At 36.3% G+C, this 20,542-nt stretch overlaps 2 protein-coding genes across 6 annotated transcripts in view; both read right to left on the reverse strand.

The window, feature by feature from the left end:
* Positions 1-1,237, reverse strand: part of LOC135100016 (serine/threonine-protein kinase unc-51-like) — a 104,060-nt gene extending 102,823 nt beyond the window's left edge. For both annotated transcript variants that reach the window (XM_064002844.1, XM_064002843.1), the window contains exon 1: positions 845-1,237. In XM_064002844.1, the coding sequence (XP_063858914.1) occupies positions 845-934 (90 nt within the window). In that variant the 5' untranslated portion in view covers positions 935-1,237. The remainder of the gene's footprint in view (positions 1-844) is intronic.
* An 832-nt stretch (positions 1,238-2,069) lies between these two features.
* LOC135100020 (small G protein signaling modulator 3 homolog) overlaps positions 2,070-20,542 on the reverse strand; it is a 29,426-nt gene continuing 10,953 nt past the window's right edge. For all 4 annotated transcript variants that reach the window (XM_064002855.1, XM_064002854.1, XM_064002852.1 and 1 more), the window contains 9 exons: positions 20,311-20,405; positions 19,833-19,975; positions 19,396-19,546; positions 18,624-18,750; positions 17,946-18,056; positions 14,584-14,751; positions 12,854-12,996; positions 11,942-12,046; positions 2,070-7,274 (listed from right to left, as the gene is read on the reverse strand). In XM_064002855.1, the coding sequence (XP_063858925.1) occupies positions 7,023-7,274; positions 11,942-12,046; positions 12,854-12,996; positions 14,584-14,751; positions 17,946-18,056; positions 18,624-18,750; positions 19,396-19,546; positions 19,833-19,975; positions 20,311-20,405 (1,295 nt within the window). In that variant the 3' untranslated portion in view covers positions 2,070-7,022. The remainder of the gene's footprint in view (positions 7,275-11,941; positions 12,047-12,853; positions 12,997-14,583; positions 14,752-17,945; positions 18,057-18,623; positions 18,751-19,395; positions 19,547-19,832; positions 19,976-20,310; positions 20,406-20,542) is intronic.

Consider the following 20,542-nt stretch of genomic DNA (forward strand, 5'->3'; position numbering starts at 1 on the left):
ATATGCTTTGTGTTCAACTGATTCTACATCCAGGCTGAATATAATCATAATTGTTGTTTGTTTTTGTTGGTGTTCGTTTGTTAAGTATTCTTATTATAACTGATGTTATTATCATCATTATTATTATTATTAGTTACTATTATTATTATTACTGAGTGTATAACCTGATACGATGATTAGCATAACCCCACAGGGAGCAAAAACTAGTTAGTCAGCTGCCAAACAAACAGTAAGGGTATAAAATTGAATAACCAGTATACTGTCCTTCCTCCCTCGCCCCAGTCACGTGATCGCCTGGCCTCCCCAATCCTCCCACATGGTGAAGAAGCTGTATTAGTTAATCACTGCACCACCACAAAGATACAGGTATCATGAGTGCTGAAAACACCACACTATGCAATACCGGTTAAGTCCTGAACCCTCAGTGGGCGTGTCAGTTTTTACGCAACTTTGTAAATATTGACAACCAATTGTTTAAGTCAACTGCTATGCTACCCAGCGAGAATTATATCATACAGCAAGCACGGCACAGTATCGGAAGGGAAAATGACACGGGAGACTATCATGCGTTGCAGCAGCTGCCTCAGAAACTTGTCATGCATCACAAGATTGCATGCAGGAAAGGTACCAACATTGACAGACGAGGAAAAACAAACCCACACCATCCACTACACCACCCACGCACACACCGCATCCATAACACCAAAGAAATAGGGTGTGGGAGGGATGCACAGCCCTCCAAAACGTCCCACACCCTGAAAATCTGACAGGATGAGGCAAGAATGGCGCACGCTCACCCTCATGCACCCACCCTGACGTCAGCCTGCCCACGCCCGTTACTAACCTGTCTGTGGCGCCCCTTGAACACGACAGCAAAGGCGCCGTGTCCTATGAGATCCTTGGTGCTATATTCGTACTCCCCGACCACCTCCATGACGCCTGCGAGGGTGCACGGCTCCGAGGATCACTTAAAACTTCACCATGGCCGCCTCCCTCACCGCGGCCTCGATCAATACCCAAATATCGCGACCCTTCCTGCCGACCCCCAATATTCTCAGGCAGGGGGTGACATAGCTTTCAGTTAGTGCGTCCTAGTACACACTCGCTCTTTGTGGTGATGTATTATGCGTCACCATGAGTTAAAAAGGAGATTTAGTAAAAACAGAACGCTTTGAAGTTGCACCTCCTCCCCTCACGATGTCTCCAACACAACTGACTGGTGTCGTCTGCTGATCAGCTGACGGACCGCGCTGCTCCCACCCGCTTGATGCAGCCCAGCAAAACATCACCTCACACACACACACACACACACACTCACACACACGTAAGAAACCCTCCCCTCTACGTCATTTACTTATCTTTAAAATTATCACATATTTTTTGCCTTCACATAAAAAATCTTACTCTAAAAATCTTATAAAAATGTTATCATTGGCAACTTACGCAACTAAACAAATCGTATATTTTTCTATAATAGTGCACACATGGCTTATCTCATTGAGAAATTTATTTACGTGTACAGATAAACCGACCACAACTGGATTTCCACGAAAAAATTATCAAAGGAGTAATAAGCCATAATCCAAATATAATACACTAAAAACATTAATTGAGGCAACACCCATCACTCGTCTGCTGACACAATGCACAGTACTGTCTTCAAGGGTTATTTACGGTGATTGTTCGAATCCAAGAAGATAAAAAAAAAAAAAAATAGAATAATAATAATACACAAAATAAGATTAATTGATTAATAAATGATTAACTGATATATATGTATATATGCAAATTTACATTTTCTTTCTCTCAAATAAATGGAGCATCACAGGACTACCTTATACTATTCGAAAGTATTTCGTAAATGTCTAGCGCTTCTGTGGTAGAGGAAATGTAATATAAGATCCGGCCGGCCTGCCAATGTTGATGTCCAATAAATCAAGAATATTTGCTATTAATTCACCTTATGTGGATTGAATGACTCCATACTTGCGAATAGTGCGTGTCCTTAAACTTGTCATAAAGCAATAAAAACAGACGTACCAAAGCTTTAAGGGAAGTCATAAACAGTGTCAAGTAGTAATTTTATAAGAATTGTACTACATTATAGCAGGCTACCAATGCTAAATAATATAAAATGCAACAGATCTGCATAATACTGTTCTAAATAATGCATGTCTTCTAGCAATAAAGAAAAAAAAAATGAAAATGCCAAGGATCACTACATTCCCAGAGAAGGTACATGATAGTACATGTATTTGTAGATTATATAAACATGTCACAAATAATATTTGCACACCAATGGGAAACTATTTAAAGGAGCACAGGTACAGTACATTAAACCATTTACACAAATATGTCCCCATAATCCCCAGGACATTTCTAATCTAATCATTTGCTAGTCCCCCTTTTACTAACTGCCATTTCCGGCACAGGCATCAGTTGGGAAGCATTGTGTGGACAGTCAGTTTGCTTATAGTGATTAGCAGTACCAGCACTACTCCAAGCAGTCAATAAGATGATGGAAGATCTCTTGGGGGCTCTGACACATAGCTGACAGACCCAGCATGAACCTCACAGTACCATTCAGTTATGTAGATATGATTCTACAAGAATCAATGTTCCTTTCTGTTCATTTACTCTACTGTCTGAATTTTGTTACCATTCCTTCCAAGGTCTGTCAACTTCTACATGTGAGTGACCTCATCCTCCTTAATATTATGTTACATGGCTGCACTCCGAGCAGAGATTGTACTTTGATAATTAAAACATGATATACAAGTAAAAGCCAATAAAAAATCCAAAATACTCTGAAACCATTATAATGCAAGAAAACAAAGAGACATATCCATATTTCATGGTTTCAGTTCATATGTTCACATCACTAAGCACTGTGCATCAACTCTTCCAAAGGCGAAGATGCATTCAAGCATTATAGTTTTGATGCAAACTCTATCCACCACTCATGGCAAAAATCCAATTAAAAAAAAAAAAGCCCACTGAGATGCCAGTCCCAGAAAAGCATCCAAAGCAGTAGTCAAAAATTGAAGGATAAGTGTCTTGAAACCTCCTCTTGAAGGAATTCAAGTCATAGGAAGGTGGAAATATAGAAGCAGGCAGGGAGTTCCAGAGTTTACCAGAGAAAGGGATGAATGATTGAGAATACTGGTTAACTCTTACATTGGAGGGGTGGACAGAATAGGGGTGAGGGAAAGGCTGTGGGAGAAGGGGAGGCATGCAGTCAGCAAGATCAGAAGAGCAGTTAGCATGAAAATAGTGATAGAAGATAGCTAGAGATGCAACACTATGGCAATGAGAGAGGCTGAAGACAGTCAGTTAGAGGAGAGGAGTTGATGAGATGAAAAGCTTTTGATTCCACCCTGTCTAGAAGAGCGGTATGAGTGGAACCCCCCCAAACATGTGAAGCATACTTCATACATGGATGGATAAGGCCCTTTGTACAGAGTTAGCAGCTAGAGGTAGTGAGAAAAACTGGCGGAAATGTCTCAGAACGCCTAACTTCATAGAAGCTGTTTTAGCTATAGATAAGATGTGAAGTTTCCAGTTCAGATTATATGTGAAGGATAGATCAAGGATGTTCAGTGTAGGAGAGGGGGACAGTTGAGTCTCATTAAAGAAGATTGGATGGTTGTCTGGAAGGCTATATCGAGTTGATAGATGAAGGAATTGAGTTTTTGAGGCACTGAAAAATACCAAGCTTGCTCTGCCCAATCAAAAATTTTAGAAAGATCAGAAGTCAGATGTTCTGTGGCTTCCCTGTGTGAAGTGTTGGACATCTATGAAAAGACATGGAAAAGTGCAGGGTGGTATCATCAGCGTAGGAGTGGATAGGACAAGAAGTTTGGTTTAGGTAATTGATGAATAATAAGAAGAGAGCGGGTGACAGGACAGAACCCTGAAGAACACCACTGTTAGATTTAGAACAGTGACCACCTACCACAGCAGCAACAGAATGGTCAGAAAGGAAACTTGAGATAAAGTTACAGAGAGAAGGATAGAAGCTGTAGGAGGGTAGTTTGGAAATCAAAGCTTTAAAAGTTTTGATTTCTATCTGATTTCTATCTGAAGGTTCTGAAGTGAATGATGTTTAGGAATCTTCCTGTTGAGGATAGATTCAAAAACTTTAGATTGGCAGGAAATTAAAGGAATAGGACGGTAGTTTGGGGGATTAGAATGGTCACCTTTTTTAGGAACAGGCTGAATGTAGGCAAATTTCCAGCAAGAAGGAAAGGTAAATGTTGACAGACTGAGTTGAAAGAGTTTGACTAGGTAAGGTGCAAGCATGGAGGCAAAGTTTCAGAGAACAATGGGAGAGACCCCATCAGGTCCATAAGCCTTCCGAGGGTTTAAGCCAATGAAGGCACGGAAAACATTATTGTGAAGAATTTTAATAGGTAGCATGAAGCAGTCAGAAGGTGGAGGAGAGGGAGGAACAAGCCCTGAATCGTCCACGGTAGAGTTTTTAGCAAAGGTTTGAGCGAAGAGTTCAGTTGTAATAGCAGTGGTGCCATCTGGTTGAAATAAAGGAGGGAAAGAAGAAGCAAAGTTAAATTTACTCCCTCATTCCCATATCTTGCATTCATGCATTCTTCTATTCATGGTTCAGTGGTGCATTATGCTGATGCAGCTTAAAGCTTTGATATTTTGTGGAGTTTGGAACTCATATTACATCTGTAGGGACATGAGCATGATAACTTGTCTTTCAGAGTTAATATTCACTGTACTTAACACCACTATAAAAGTTTTCTTTTTTTTTTTCTTTTTTTTATACAGCTGAGTCAATTGGATAACCACACTTTTCAGGATTAATGGAAGAACAAAGTTAGAATATACCAATACAGTATTTGCATGCTGGCTACAACCAGTGAATATCTCCTGATATAAGATTTACATTTCATCTTAAACCTGAATTACTTATGGCTCAATGTCATGCTTATTTCATATCAATATCAACCAACATAATTTCAACTTTTTGTCTAAAAAAAAAATAATCCCCAAGGCATTTTCATTTTGAAATAGTTGAATGAAGATTTGCATTACAACTTTACAGCAATGGCTAGAGATTCAGATGGGAATGGGGTTAAATTATTCAATTTATGGGCCTGAGTAGGTTTCCTTCAAGCCAAAAGCAGAGTATTAGAGGTGGAGGTTGCATCAAAATTCTGCTTCAAAGGTGCACTGCACAAAAAAATGGTGCACTGTGAGGTTCCTGTGACAACTTGTAGCTGGTGGGCACCACATGTGAAAGTGAGTTTGTAGAGTGACACTGACACCTTCAGTGGATATGATTGTGTAAGGCAATGACAAATTTAAAATGTGCACTTTCAGGATGAGTTTTTATACAGCTAAGCAGTTCTAGCAAATTTTCTGAACTATTATAGATACAAAAATAAACACCTTTTGAGAAAAATACTTAGCATACAACAAATAAACATGTATGACTACAATGAATATATCTTACTGCAATAAGGTAATGTGCACTACAGCTATAAATATTCTTTCCACTAAGAACTAACAACCATGATAAATTTCATGAACACTACACATGCAATGTAGTATTTTCTCTTACAGCCAGCTATGTATGTATGCAGAGAAAGTTTATTTGCTTCTCTGACAGTCTGACCTGAGGAAGCAGTATCATGAGGTCTATGGTTACCTACAACACACACTCACATCTATTCACCAGATTAGACTCCTCCCCCCAAAAAATAGCTGACATTTACAAAATCCTATAAGTTTACAGAAGGTGAAATATGCCTGAAAAGTCTCTCAGTATGTCAGTCTCAACATTCAAAGTTTCTCAAGTTCCTGAAATCATGAGACTTGAAACAAACTTTGTCAAGAAATGCTTTACAAATGCCCTGGTTCTTCATATAAAATAGCATGGTAATGAAAACAAAGACACGCAGACTTATCAACAAACTAATATACATAAGCTTGGAATCATAAAAAAATAAACAATACATATATATAAATAGATGAATAAAAAGATAAATGGATAAATAAATGTAAACAAAAGAATTGGCAGAGACACAAAAGCATGTATGACAAAGGCCAACCAATCTAAACATGAAATCCTCTTTTCAAAATAAAAGTAAAAAATGTAAATGATGACCTTAACTTAATAATGCAAGCAAAGATGGTGACATCAGTGCTAACTATGGAGGGATTAATTTTCCTTTGGCAATTGTGTACTGTGCACCATCATCAGAGTAAAAATATATATTATATCAGGAATAATTATCCAAGCTTCTCTTAATGAAAAGACACTCACAGCAGTCTGTAACACAAACTGACTAACTGAATATTACATTTTCCTTAACATTCAGCTTAATTTTAGTTACGTATAACACTCTACTTCACTTATCTATCAAGTGCTAAACCTTTTTCTATACTTCACCTGGTTACCACTTTTCATGGGAAGGCAGAAAATATTTTTAATTTCTTCCAGCAAGAGTCCATATCCACATTAATTCCACACAAATGTACATGACAACAGGAATGACGACTTTCCACTCCCATATAATCACACACACACATATGTATAGAAGGGCAGAACTGCTGGCCTTCCACTCATTCCAAATTACAATATCACATATCCTAGCCTACCTCTCATTCCTATTCTATGCTAAGTGAATAAGAGATACAGCATCAACCATCCAGCCAAAGACTTCAAAACCAGTCTTTTCAATTCAGACAGAATATCATTTCCTCTAAAAGATTAAAGCACCTCTAACATTATCCTTTCTTCTTTCCATCTTCCCTCCTTTTCTGTTCTCTCTCTTCTCCCTCTCTTCTCTTCTCTCTTCTTCTTCTCTTCTTTTCTTTTCTCTTTTCCCCTCTCTCTTCTGCCATCTCTCCCTCTCTCTCAGTCCTACACATTTTTTAAACATACCTCTAACCTATGGATCAAAAGTCCCTTCAAAACTAGTTTAAAAACTCTGAAAATGATTCACAACTGTGTTTTATAAACCTCCAGCACATGGTGCTAATTCCTTTCAGTCTCACAGGTCCCATGAAAAGAGGTGGTGCTTCACTAGCATGTCCCTCACCCCTTCTCGGAGTGGTCGCTGGTCCTGGTTAGGAGGTGGAGGCAGCTCCCAATCTGGATTGAGGGTGAAGGGAAATTGTGCCAGCACCCTCAGCTCACACTTGATCTGGACCCAGCCAGGAGAGCGGAGAAAAGAGGATGGAAGGTACCATCGCTCCACCACCTCCACGCTAGAGCATAGTACTTCCAGCCACAGATGAAGTACCTAAAAATAATTCAGTAAAAGCAATGAATGAAAAAAAAGTAACCATTATCATCATCAATCATCTTCATAATCTTAGAAGACTCCATGCATGCTTGCATGTCTCCTTATGTTCATCTTATGGTAACTCATCTGGGTGCAAGATCTCTAGTGTATCTCTAGCACAACCATAGATACCTGAGATCTTTCTGGATCACTTCCAAATTTTCATAGGTCTATCTCTAGATCTTTCATTTTACACCATCCTCTCAACATATTCAGGTGCAGGTTACAATCCCTAATTTGGAAATCCTGGGACAGGTAATGTTATGGATTTTGGATTTTACCTGGTAACTGGGTAAGCTTATAACCAAGAGGATTTTCATTCAATCTTATGTTATCACACTTTGTTTCCACAACAGATTACATACCCACACCATCAGTATATGATTGCATTTCCTTCAAATTCAAGTATCTCTTTTATCAATGCAATTAATACTACCAATGAAAGTTATTCTTTAAGTGTTCTTAATACATTAAACTTTAACAATTCTAATGAAGCAGATCATCCTAGTCATACTGTAGATCATCGAAGTGAACCTAAAATATGTGATCCCGTATGTGATTATATTTTTTGTAATGAGTTACACAGTCAATCGTTTCTTAGTAATAGATTAAAAATATTTTCCTAAAATATCATTAATATACCTCAACACCTGGACTCCCTATATAACCAATGTTTAAGTCCATCCAGTGTCACTTTCAATGTCATTGGCTTATGTGAAACTCGCCTTAATGATAGTATTTGTAATTTGTATCAATTAGATCATTACATGCCATATTTTCAAAATAAGTCTACCCTTTGTGGTGGCCTAGCTATCTACATTCTTAGTAAATTTCAAGGTGTGATTATTGATGATGCTTGTTTGCAATTGTCACATATTGAGGCATTATTCATAAAAGTCACAACCAATTAAATTTATAATTGGTATGGTATATAGACCTCCCAACTCAACATTCACTGATTTTCTTGAGTCTATGGAAGAAATTTTACAAGTATTATTGAATTTAAAGATGAAATGTTATGTAATAGGGGATTATAATGTCAATTTGTAACATATCAATGAAAATGCCACAACATACATTAACATGTTTCAATGTTATAGCTTCTCTCAAATAATTATAAAACCAACTAGAGTGACTGACAGGTCTGCCACTTTAATAGATCACATCTGGACAAATGACATACAAAATTATATCAAAAGCGGTATACTGTATACAATACTAAGTGATCATTTTCCTGTGTTAAGTTGGTTCTCCTTAAATGTTCAGAGTAACACTTCATATGTTGACATAAGTAGGATATACAATATTGACAATATCAGGGCCTTTAGAGAAGACTTAAGAAATTTTAACTGGAACTCAGATTTTCTTAATATTGAAGGAGTTGAAAAGATTTTCAAATTATATATGAATAAATTTAACATTTTGTATAATAAAAACTTCCCTCTAAAAAAATCTAAATTAAAGAAAACACCTTGGAAAACCTTATATAACAGCAGGAATAATAAAATCTATAAAACACTGCAACAAGCTGCAAAAATTATATGCAAAATGGCCATTAACATATGAAACAACATTAAAAAGTATAGAAACAAGCTGACATCAATAATTAGAGTGGTTAAAGAAAACTACTACAAATCAAAATTATCTCAACAGTCAGGTAATACAAAGAAAACTTGGGAAATACTCAACCGTTTAATGGCAAAGAAAGTCTCAAAATTGCCATCTTCAATGGATTTTGGTGACAAAATCTTCTCTAACAACAATGATATTGCTGAAGGGTTTAGCAATTATTTTAGTAATATTGCCAGTAAATTAGCTGCATACATTGGTCTTGCCACTGTACCATTAAATTCTTTCCTTCCTGATCATGTGCCATTTTCTTTTTTCTAAGACCAAACACACAGAGAAAGAAATTAAGGATATTATTACTGGTCTCAAAGTTACTTCACCTGGATATGATGACATCAACATGAAGGTAATAAAAGAATGCAGCGATGACATTTCTCCTTTTCTAAAGTTTATTATTAAAAGATGTTTTAAGGAAGGATACTTTCCTAAGCAATTACAGGCTGCAAAAATTATCCCAATATTTAAGAAAGGTGATAAATGTAAGCACAATAACTATAGGCCTGTTTCTATTCTTCCCAGCTTCAGCAAAATCATCAAAAAGGTTTTCGCTATTAGATTAACTGACTACTTTACTAACTTTTCGCTGTTTACAGAAACCCAGTATGGATTCAGGCCCAAGTACTCAACAGATGTAGCAATTCATAATCTGTGCCAAAGTATTCATGATGCTTTAGATAACAAATGTAACCAAATTACTTTATTTTATGATTTAAGTAAGGCCTCTGATACGATATCACACAATATTTTCTTAAGTAAACTAAATAAATATGGCATTCGAGGAAAGGCAAATGACTTCATAAAGAGCTACTTGAGTTTTAGAAAACAATTTACAATTTACAACAATATTTCATCAACATATAAAATTAATTACGGTGTCCCTCAGGGATTGATATTGGGGCCAATATTATTCTTAATATATGTGAATGACATAGTACGTACAAGCAACAAAACTAAATTCTTGCTTTACGCTGATGACACTGCTATATACGTCCAGGGACAAAATATGGAGGAAATGGTTAATACTTTAAATCATGAATTAATTAAGGTATCTGACTGGATAACAAGTAACAGACTTACACTAAACGTGTCTAAAACTTTCTATATGGTGTCATGTCTGACAAACATAAATGAAGTTGGTATTAATGTAAAGATAAAAGACAATTTGTTAGGTAAAGTTAATTGCATAAAATTTCTAGGCTTAATAATAGATGATAGATCAACATGGAAACAACACCTACATCAACTCTGTAGTAAATTGTCACAAATAACTGGTATCTTGTACAAAATCAAAAACAATATAACTGTCCAATGTCTGAAATTAATATATATGTGTACTGTTTATCCACGTCTAATATACTGTTCAGCAATTTTGGGGGGAGTGTTTAAAACACTCTTAGATGGGTTACTTGTTACGCTAGATGGGTTACTTGTTACGCAGAAAAAAATAATGAGAGTAATGTTTTATAAAAAACGGTATGATCATACTAATCCTCTATTTTGTGAACACAACCTTTTGAAAGTCGACAATATAATATTCTTGCAAACTTGTAAATTTGTTTTCAAATCAATATAAATATATCCAAATAATACATCTTATGAATTATTATCCAATAATGTTAATAACACTAGAAGGCCAAATGATCTCAAACTGCCTCTCTGTAGGACTGTCCTCACACAGAGAAGTGTGAGTGTGCGGGGCGTCAGGGAGTGGAACAGCTTCCCGCAGGAAACTAAATCACTAACCTCTATCAATTTGTTTAAAAACAAAATGAAATGTTTCTTACTTCTAAACTATGAATACTAACCATAGCAATGTCTTTAAATCATGTTCTATTATATGCTGATACACAGATACACATATCAGGTGTGCATATCTTGTGGACATGTGTATGTACATCACTAACAATGATATAATTAATAAAAAACTTTGGCTAATATAACATATGTTACAGCAAAGTATGTATGTAACCATGCATACATTTATTATGTATGTATGTGAGTATGTGTATGTATGTGCACAGGTTTGTATGCGGCCATGTGTGTGTGTACACATATTGTGTGCCCACATGTATGCATCATGCTGTACATATGTTCGCATACAGATTGCATATATGTGAGTGTCTGTGTCTGTGCATGCATATATGAATGTGTGTATGTATGCAGTTATATGTTGTAGTATATATGTTTGTGGGTATCTATGTAAGTATGTCTACCTATGTTTGTGTTCGCGAAGTTCACATATGTGAACATATATGTGGTACCTATGTTTGTGTTCATGAAGCTCACGTATGTGAACATATATGTGACATGGTATAGCATACTATACATTCTATGACTTATCATTGTCATGTGTTGAAAACAACAAATCACGTAGTCTATTATTACTTCTATCATGTGCAAAATTTTGGTTGAAATAGGAACAAGTTAGGGTGTAAATATTTGCGCTACTTGTGTAATTTTTTATTCAGGTCTGTATAAAAGCTTCGGCTTCATAGACCTGGCCTTATGTATCTAACTTTGTATGAAATGCAGAAATGCAATAATGTTACAAAAAGGCAAATAAAATATATCAATCAATCAATCAACCAATCAATCTCTCCCATTATGTCATCAATGTCCAGAGTCTTTGCTTCATCTCATTCTGCAGAAAGAGTTGTCCAGTACTGATTTCTGTTCTGGAATTTAATATCCTCCCACTTCTCTATTCATAAAATTAGCAAAGTACCTCCTCCATAGTCCCTTCACGTCCTGTCTCCATTCAATAAGCATTCTATCCACTTTCCTCATTCTTCCAGCACCACCACTGCCTCCTTTATTTCTCCCTTAACCTCTTTACATTAAAATTACTTTTCTGCTATTTTACTAATGACCTTGTGTCAAACCAAATTTTTAACTACACTTTTTTCCCTATATACTCCTTCCCTATTCTCTCTCACCTCCTGTGATAAATTCTTTTGTAGTATCTTTTTAAGTGACAAAAATAATACTAAACTCACCTGCTCATTAAGTCCTAAGCAAATAAGAGAACGCAGTTTAACATCCATCTGGGCATGTACAGCATCATGACTCATGTTGACAGCCTGAACACACCGATACAGCAGCTGCAATTACAAGAAAGCATTACTTATTCTTATGGTGTGAGTGTGGTTTGTGAGGACCTCTCCTCACCCTCCCTTAAGGCATGGGATCCAAAAATGGATTCAAGTTTAGTCTTCAAGGATGTTTGTGAATATCAAGGATTGTGTGTGTGTGGGTTGGGGACAAGAACCTTCCTTCACCTACTGCATTTTCTTTGTGGTGATGTTAGCCTTTTATATAGAAAAGGTAGTGTAATCTGAAGGAGTTGAAAACATGACTGGGATTACAGAAAATGAAACACAAACCCTATCATATCTAGGAAAACAAATAAAAGAGAGAAAAAAAAGATATACACACAATTCATGTTCTTAGCTCTTCTTCTCTTACTTTGTTGATATGCTTTATAAGTGTTAGTGTGGTAAAATTTATAACAGTTTATAAACATAAGAATCTGGATACAATTCCCCACTAGAACAGTTTGACACTTTACTATCTATCATATATATATATATATATATATACATATATATATATATATATATATATATATATATATATATATATATATATATATATATATATATATATATATATATATATATATATATATATATATATATATATATATATATATATATATATATATATATATATATATATATATATATATATATATATATAAAAAGTGATGCTGAAGGCTGTACTCTAAAAAGGAAGAAAAGAAATACAAGATGATTTTCTGTGGCTTTCTTACTTGTGGATATTCACTCCCTAATTCCTTAGCTTGACTAAGTTTATAGATTATGTACAAGAATTTATAAACTACTCACCTCTTCAGGAGTCAAGACCTTGCCATCCTCATCAAGTCTGAAAGTGCGGCATAAGACAAGGCGGGAATAAACTGAGGAGAAGTCTCTCTCTACTTCCCGAGCTGCCGACTCCTCAATGAAGAGCCAGGGATGACAGGGCCCACCTGGAGTACATGCAGACAAATGAAGCACAGGACTGATATGTAATTATAGGATGCACAGAAAAAAGAATCATTAATCATGCACATTTTGTATTGTACCTTCCATAAGCACAGTGGCATCCAAGAAAGAAAAAATTATATCATCAAATAAATAAATAAATACCATTAAGTGCTATGAGATGATAAAAAGTTACCCAAATGAACGTACATTTTGTTTTTCAAAACAATAATGATAAAAAATGTATCAAAATTTGAAAATTGATAAAGAAATGAGAAACAAAAGTTTTAAACTTTAATCTGTCTATCTATCTATCTATCTACGTATATACCAGGCCGGCAATCCACAGGGGAAAGACAAAGCACTACATACTCATGCACACATTGTTCTCACTCTTAGGCCCATCACCCCCTCATGGAAAGGGATACGCTGATGTACCTTGATGTCACAACATAAAAAGTAAAAAAGACAATTTGTACACTTTACTGAATAATAATAACAAATAATAATAATAATAATAATAATAATAATAATAATAATAATAATAATAATAATAATCTATCTATCTATATACCCAGTTGGCAAACCCATCCAGGTTTGCACCACACATTAGTTGTGTCATTCACTTTCACACACACACACACACACACACACACACACACACACACACACATATACAAAAAAAAATAAATAAATAAAATAAATAAATAAATAAATAAATAAATTCCAAATCTTGAGAAATGCAGGTTCTTCCCACTACCTGGTTATAGGTGGAGCTTAAGGTTTTCTTCATGATATGTGGTTCATCACATAGGGTTAAACTATTGTGCTTGACACTGAGATCCTGGTTAAATTTACCTTAACCAAGACCTAGATGGACAAGGAGTATGCTGTACAGATTTGAATTCTGGCCGTGGTTCAAGGGTAGAAAGGGTATCCACTCAAGGCAACAGTTCCCAAATCTAAAATCCTTCAACAGAAGGCACCATCTTAGCCTGATAGACTATGGAAAATGGATGTAAAACAAAATAAATAAATTAATTAATTGATCAGTTAAAAAATGCAGGTGCTTACTTAGGCTGGTTCTGACTTACTCTGAAGTTTGGTTTTCATGGTCTGACTTACTCCGAAGTTTGGTTTTTAATGTGGTGCAGGAATAGAACTCCACATCACTTGAGAACTACACCCCAGGAGCTTATGCATAGCACAGCTGGCCACATACATCCATAGCAAGGCCTGACAGCAAACACTGATTTATCCTCACCCTTTCATAAAGAGACTGTTCCCTATCCCACACCTACTCCAAACCTAAGACCACAACATATCCTATGGATTGCCCCTCATCCTTACTGGATCCATACACCAAGAGGTGCTGCCAAGTGTACCCACACCTCCTCCCATTGGTTGATGGGACTACATCATTTTCATGTACTCATCACTATCACTCTCCATTCACCTATATCATGCACAATCACTGTTGATTTCCAGACATTTATGTTAAATCAATGTACAAATATAAAGAATCAAAAGAGCTTTCAGGATTAAAATATGAATATATATTGTGTCTTTCTTCTTCCCATCTCATAACTTACCCAGAAGGGAGGTGGACCTCATGCCATGCTGAAGGATTGCCTTGACAGCAGGACACAGTGTTCCCCGCACAAGGTCTGTCACCGTGGCTGATATGGCATCATCACCAGCACGGCTGTATTCTTTACTACGTTCATCCAGAACCTCTACAAACTTGGCTGGAAACCACCCTTTGGAAGAGCAAATTCATACTGTTAATGACTAAATCTTCACCAAGCCTGAAAAATTATAAAAAATTTTGTAATGTGGGAAAATTTAGAACTAATGTTCATGGCCGGTTTTAAGTTTATTTGACTAATTTTATCAAATTGGGCCCCACACCTTAAGCGGCACCATGCCAGCGGTGAAAGAGTTACTGCCTGAAGCCTTTTCTGTATTCTAAAAGGAATAAACCGCTACTGAAAATGTGAAATGAAGAATGAGAAATTATTATTTATCACATTATTAATTTATTATGCATACCATATTATTTTGGTTAAAGATGAGCATACTGCACGAAATATAAATATATATAAATTTTTACTTTTGTAGAGTAGTGGCCCCACCATCAGTTTTCTAATTGGGCCCCGCAATTCCTAGCACCAGTTCTGCTAATGTATATCCATACTTGAAAAATTAATAGGTAGTACATAATTATCAGCAGCATTATCACTATCTCTGATGCCTTTGCTTCTTCTGGAAAGGATCTATTACAAGATGACCATGACAGAAATAGCTCTAAACCATTATATTTGAATAACATTCACATCTTTGTGTTACACTACCATTTTCGTCCACACATTACTCTGCATTCTGCTTGGTTCTCTTTTTTTCCCCACAATGGAAAAAAAAATGTACATTAATTTTTACCTAAACATTTTGGTCTTAAATACATTAACAAGCAATCTGTCTCCATCCATCCACTGAATATAATCAAAGCATCTCACATTACATCCTGATATATATCCTACTTCACAGTTATTGCCCAAAGCCTGCTTTTTCCATTCTCCAAAACCTCATACAGGCCTCTATTATCCACAAAGCTGTTCTAACTACAAAGAGGATCACGGGATTACTTATTATACCTAGGATTAGCAATCTGCAAAAATTCCTCAACATGAAGACTGAGTCATTCTGGACATGTTTATACAAATTCTTGCAGGAGTCTTGGCATGAACTTGGCACCAACATTGTGTATCTTTAAACCAAACATGAGAATAGAATGAACTGATCCAAATGACATGTTAACAATGTTGCCAATTTCATTAAGTGGTTTGCTGGTCCTGATATGCAAGTCAATAGATTTTTTCAATATTTTCAGATGGTTGTAATAAACTTTGTCATCCTCTAGAGACATTCTGCCCCTCTTGAAGCAGCTTATTGTTTCACAGCTAAGCCTACTGTATTCTTTCAAGGTTTTATGTTGATAATTTTCAAAGTTTAGTGCAGTATTTGATATTTACGCACTAACCAAGTCTGTGGTCCATGGTGTAATTTCCAATAAGTACATGAATGAAGTTGCAAAACTTGGTGCAAAACAGGTTCAAAGAAGACAGTAAGATGCAATGCAGCATAACAACTCACCATTACTTACTTTTTTAGTGTGCAACATAAACAGTCCTTTAACTCTTTGATTGTACAATGTGTGCACCAATTCTTAATATATATAGTAAAGAAATCATGAGCTATACTCAATATACAAAGGTTTATAAATACTTCGCAATGATGTTTTCCATGCCCTCGCTGGCCTAAACCCTCGGAAGGCTTATGGACCTGATGGGGTCCCTCCTATTGCTCTCCAAAACTGTGCCTCCGTGCTTGCACCTTGCCTAGTCAAACTCTTTCAGCTCTGTCTGTCAACATCTACCTTTCCTTCTTGCTGGAAGTTTGGCTATATTCAGCCTGTTCCTAAAAAGGGTGACCATTCTAATCCTTCAAACTACCGTCCTGTTGCTCTAATTTCCTGCCTATCTAAAGTTTTTGAATCTATCCTCAACAGGAAGATTCTTAAACATCTATCACTTCACAACTTTCTATCTGATCGCCAGTATGGGTTCCGTCAAGGCCGCTCTACTGGTGATCTTCTGGCTTTCCTTACTGAGTCTTGGTCATCCTCTTTTAGAGATTTTGGTGAAACTTTTGCTGTTGCCTTGGACATATCAAAAGCTTCTGATAGAGTCTGGCACAAAGCTTTGATTTCCAAACTATCCTCCTACGGCTTCTATCCTTCTCTCTGTAACTTCATCTCAAGTTTCCTTTCTCACCGTTCTATTGCTGCGGTGGTAGACGGTCACTGTTCTTCTCCTTAATCTATTAACAGTGGTGTTCCTCAGGGTTCTGTCCTGTCACCCACTCTCTTCTTATTATTCATTAATGATCTTCTAAACCAACTTCTTGTCCTATCCACTCCTACGCTGATGATATCACCCTGCACTTTTCCGCGTCTTTTCAAAGACGTCCAACCCTTCAGGAAGTAAACATTTCACACAGGAAAGCCACAGAATGCTTGACTTCTGATCTTCCTAAAATTTCTGATTGGGGCAGAGCAAACTTGGTATTGTTCAATGCCTCAAAAACTCAATTCCTCCATCTATCAACTCCACACAACCTTCCACACAACTATTCCCTCTTCTTCAATGACACTCAACTGTTCCCCTCTTCTACACTGAACATCCTCGGTCTGTCCTTTACTTATAATCTGAACTGGAAACTTCACATCTCGTCTCTAACTAAAACAGCTTCTATGAAGTTGGGCGTTCTGAGACGTTTCCACCAGTTTTTCTCACCCACCCAGCTGCTAACTCTGTACAAGGGCCTTATCCATCCATGTATGGAGTATGTTTCACATGTCTGGGGGAGTTCCACTCATACTGCTCTTCTAGACAGGGTGGAATCAAAAGCTTTTCGTCTCATCAACTCCTCTCTTCTAACTGACTGTCTTCAGCCTCTCTCTCATCGCCGCAATGTTGCATCTCTAGCTGTCTTCTACCGCTATTTTCATGCTAACTGCTCTTCTGATCTTGCTAACTGCATGCCTCCCCTCCTCCCACGGCCTCGCTGCACAAGACTTTTTTCTTTCTCTCACCCCTATTCTGTCCACCCCTCCAATGTAAGAGTTAACCAGTATTCTCAATCATTCATCCCTTTCTCTGGTAAACTCTGGAACTCCCTGCCTGCTTCTGTATTTCCACCTTCCTATGACTTGAATTCCTTCAAGAGGGAGGTTTCAAGACACTTATCCTTCAATTTTTGACTACTGCTTCGGACCCTTTTTATGGGACTGGCATTTCAGTGGGCATTTTTTTTTATCGGATTTTTGTTGCCCTTGGTCAGTGTCCCTCCTACATAAAAAAAATATATTTCACTCTTTTAAGGATGACCATACCTCTTAGCCCATTCAGTTCTCCAATCCAGCAATGTTCATCCCGCTGAGATATGATGGTGATGATGTCATTCTTACGGAAGCCAAGTTCATCATCATCGTGCCTCTCAAAATCTGGACATGGATGAAAAGTGAGATAAGGATGCTTGTGCTGAAACACAGATAAAAAGATATAATTTTTTAAGACTTAGATTTTATCAATATAAGTAAGAATTTCATGTGAATATAGGCAAATATTTAATGTTAATCTTCACTGCTATCAAATGACCTCACAGTACCATAATATCAGATAATCCATTGCAACTCCATTCACCTATTTTCCTACATTCCTCTCCTTACTCAATGTCTGGATAAAATTTATCACACAATTTCAAACTATTTCTGTCCATTATCTTAAAGTAAAAGTTTACTGCATATATATTTTTCAATTGCTTTACCTTCTACAACAAAACACTCCACATTAAATTTTCTTTTTTTTCTTTCAGATATAAATTTCTGTAGCACCTCACAGTATGGCTGCAGGTAAACTTCCACTGTTTGCTTCAATCACCTTAGATCTTTTAAAAATTGTAATTCTAATAATTTGTCACTCGAACAACATCACACAAACAAATGTTATAACAAAAAAATTATGCACAATTTTCCAATAAATCCATGTTCTTTTTAACCAAGCTGCCTTACCCAGTAATGCCTTGGCACGCCGATGCCTAGAGCGAGCTGTGGCCAGGAATGTGGGGATGTCTCGGGAATGAGATTCAATGCTGTAGTCTGGTGTAAGGGTAGTGGTGGTGTAGTTAGGCTCTACCCCCTGCAAAGAAGATGAGAGTCATGAGAAGGGATAGTGTGTGTGTGTGTGTGTGTGTGTGTGTGTGTGTGTGTGTGTGTGTGTGTGTGTGTGTGTGTGTGTGTGTGTGTGTGTGTGTGTGTGTGTGTGTGTGTGTGTGTGTGTGTACCTATCTGCATTTTCTTACCATAAGCTACTAAACTATGTGCTAATATTATAAGGTCACTCCCAAGCTGGTTTTCTAATTAAATTAAATAAATAAATAAATAAATAATTATTCTCAAGAATTCTGCAATTCCTTTCAACATTTCCAAGATATGCAAGTGCTTAAGTGCTCCTGGTTTCAGAATATCATAACACATGGTACATAATAAGTAACAAGTGTAATTGCCTTTTCTACTTTTTTTGTCTCAGACTTGAACTCACTTTAAGAGGAAGAAGTATCCAAATACCTCAAGAACTACAATGGACTTCTCTACTGGAATGCTTCACATACACATATAGCTGAGACATCACATTCACCATTACACTCACAAGCATTCCTGCACACATCTTTGTGAGAAATGGATTACGAGGATAAAAATGGAAAAAGTGCATGATATGAAAATAAAAATGTGTGACTATTATGATTTGAAAGGCTTATGAGCATCAAAAGTGTGAGTTCTTCACCTGGAAGTGGCGTCCAACTTGAAGGATTGCCTCACGTAAGTCCACCAGTAACTCTGTTTGGCGAATATTCTTGTTCCGTATGTCATCTGCATTCTGATCGCCTTTGAATAATAAAACCTCAAGAACTGACTTGCTCTTGTTCACCTGTCGACTGAATGATGACAAAAAAAGAATTAAGGGATTACAATAGAAATTAATATAAACATTTAAAAGTTATGAATGAAAAGGAAAAAAAAGAGGAAAACACCTTATTTATTTTTATATACATGGATACTTCTCACAAAAACAAAGTGAATCAAACAGGAGATTGAGATTGAACTGAGAGCATATCCTTCAATTTTAACAAGAGTAATTGTTCATTCAAAACTAAATAATATAATTTCTTGTGAAAGTGACAAATTTACTCAAATCAAGACAGGATACCAGAATATACAAACCGATTTAATTGCTGCTTAGGTAAGTTAGTTGAGTGGTCAGGATTGATGAGGGCTCCATGGTCTGCCATAAGATAAGCAAGATGACGTCTCCGATGTGTCTCTACCATCACATCTGTTAAGCTGCCGCACACACTTTCCATAACCTGTGACAAGAGCATTCCATTTTTCCTATTGATATCTTACTACTCTGTAAAATATGCTCATTACTTTCTCTATATTTTAAGGATTTAATGAATTAAAAAAAAAAAAAATCATGAATGATTTACAAAAATTCACTAATATGATAATTCAAAAACAGCCTTTTTTCACTCCTCTTTTAATGCTTCCAGCATGATGAAATGTACATTTTCAATGATCAAAGTCTAGCACAAGATTCAATTACTTAAAAAAAAGCTAAATAATGATTACATATTTTTGTCTCCTATCATCCACCCATCCCTCTCTTTTTTTCTCCCTCCTGATTTTCGGCACAACTCACCTTGAACAAGCAAGTCACATCATCTATTTCTCCAGGAATGTCAGATAGTGCATTGAAAATTTGTGCAGAGTTTTCCAGACTGCGTAATTCAGCCTCTGGTTAGGAGAAAAAATATTCATACTTATCATAAACATGACAAATTACTATGTAAATTAAAAACACCAAGTAATTATGTAACATTGTAAGATATGTGCTTGACAGCAATTACAAAACTTGATTCATATTTCCTATT

Source organism: Scylla paramamosain, chromosome 4 (genome assembly GCF_035594125.1).
Source record: "Scylla paramamosain isolate STU-SP2022 chromosome 4, ASM3559412v1, whole genome shotgun sequence".
Classification (NCBI taxonomy): Eukaryota; Metazoa; Arthropoda; class Malacostraca; order Decapoda; family Portunidae; genus Scylla; species Scylla paramamosain.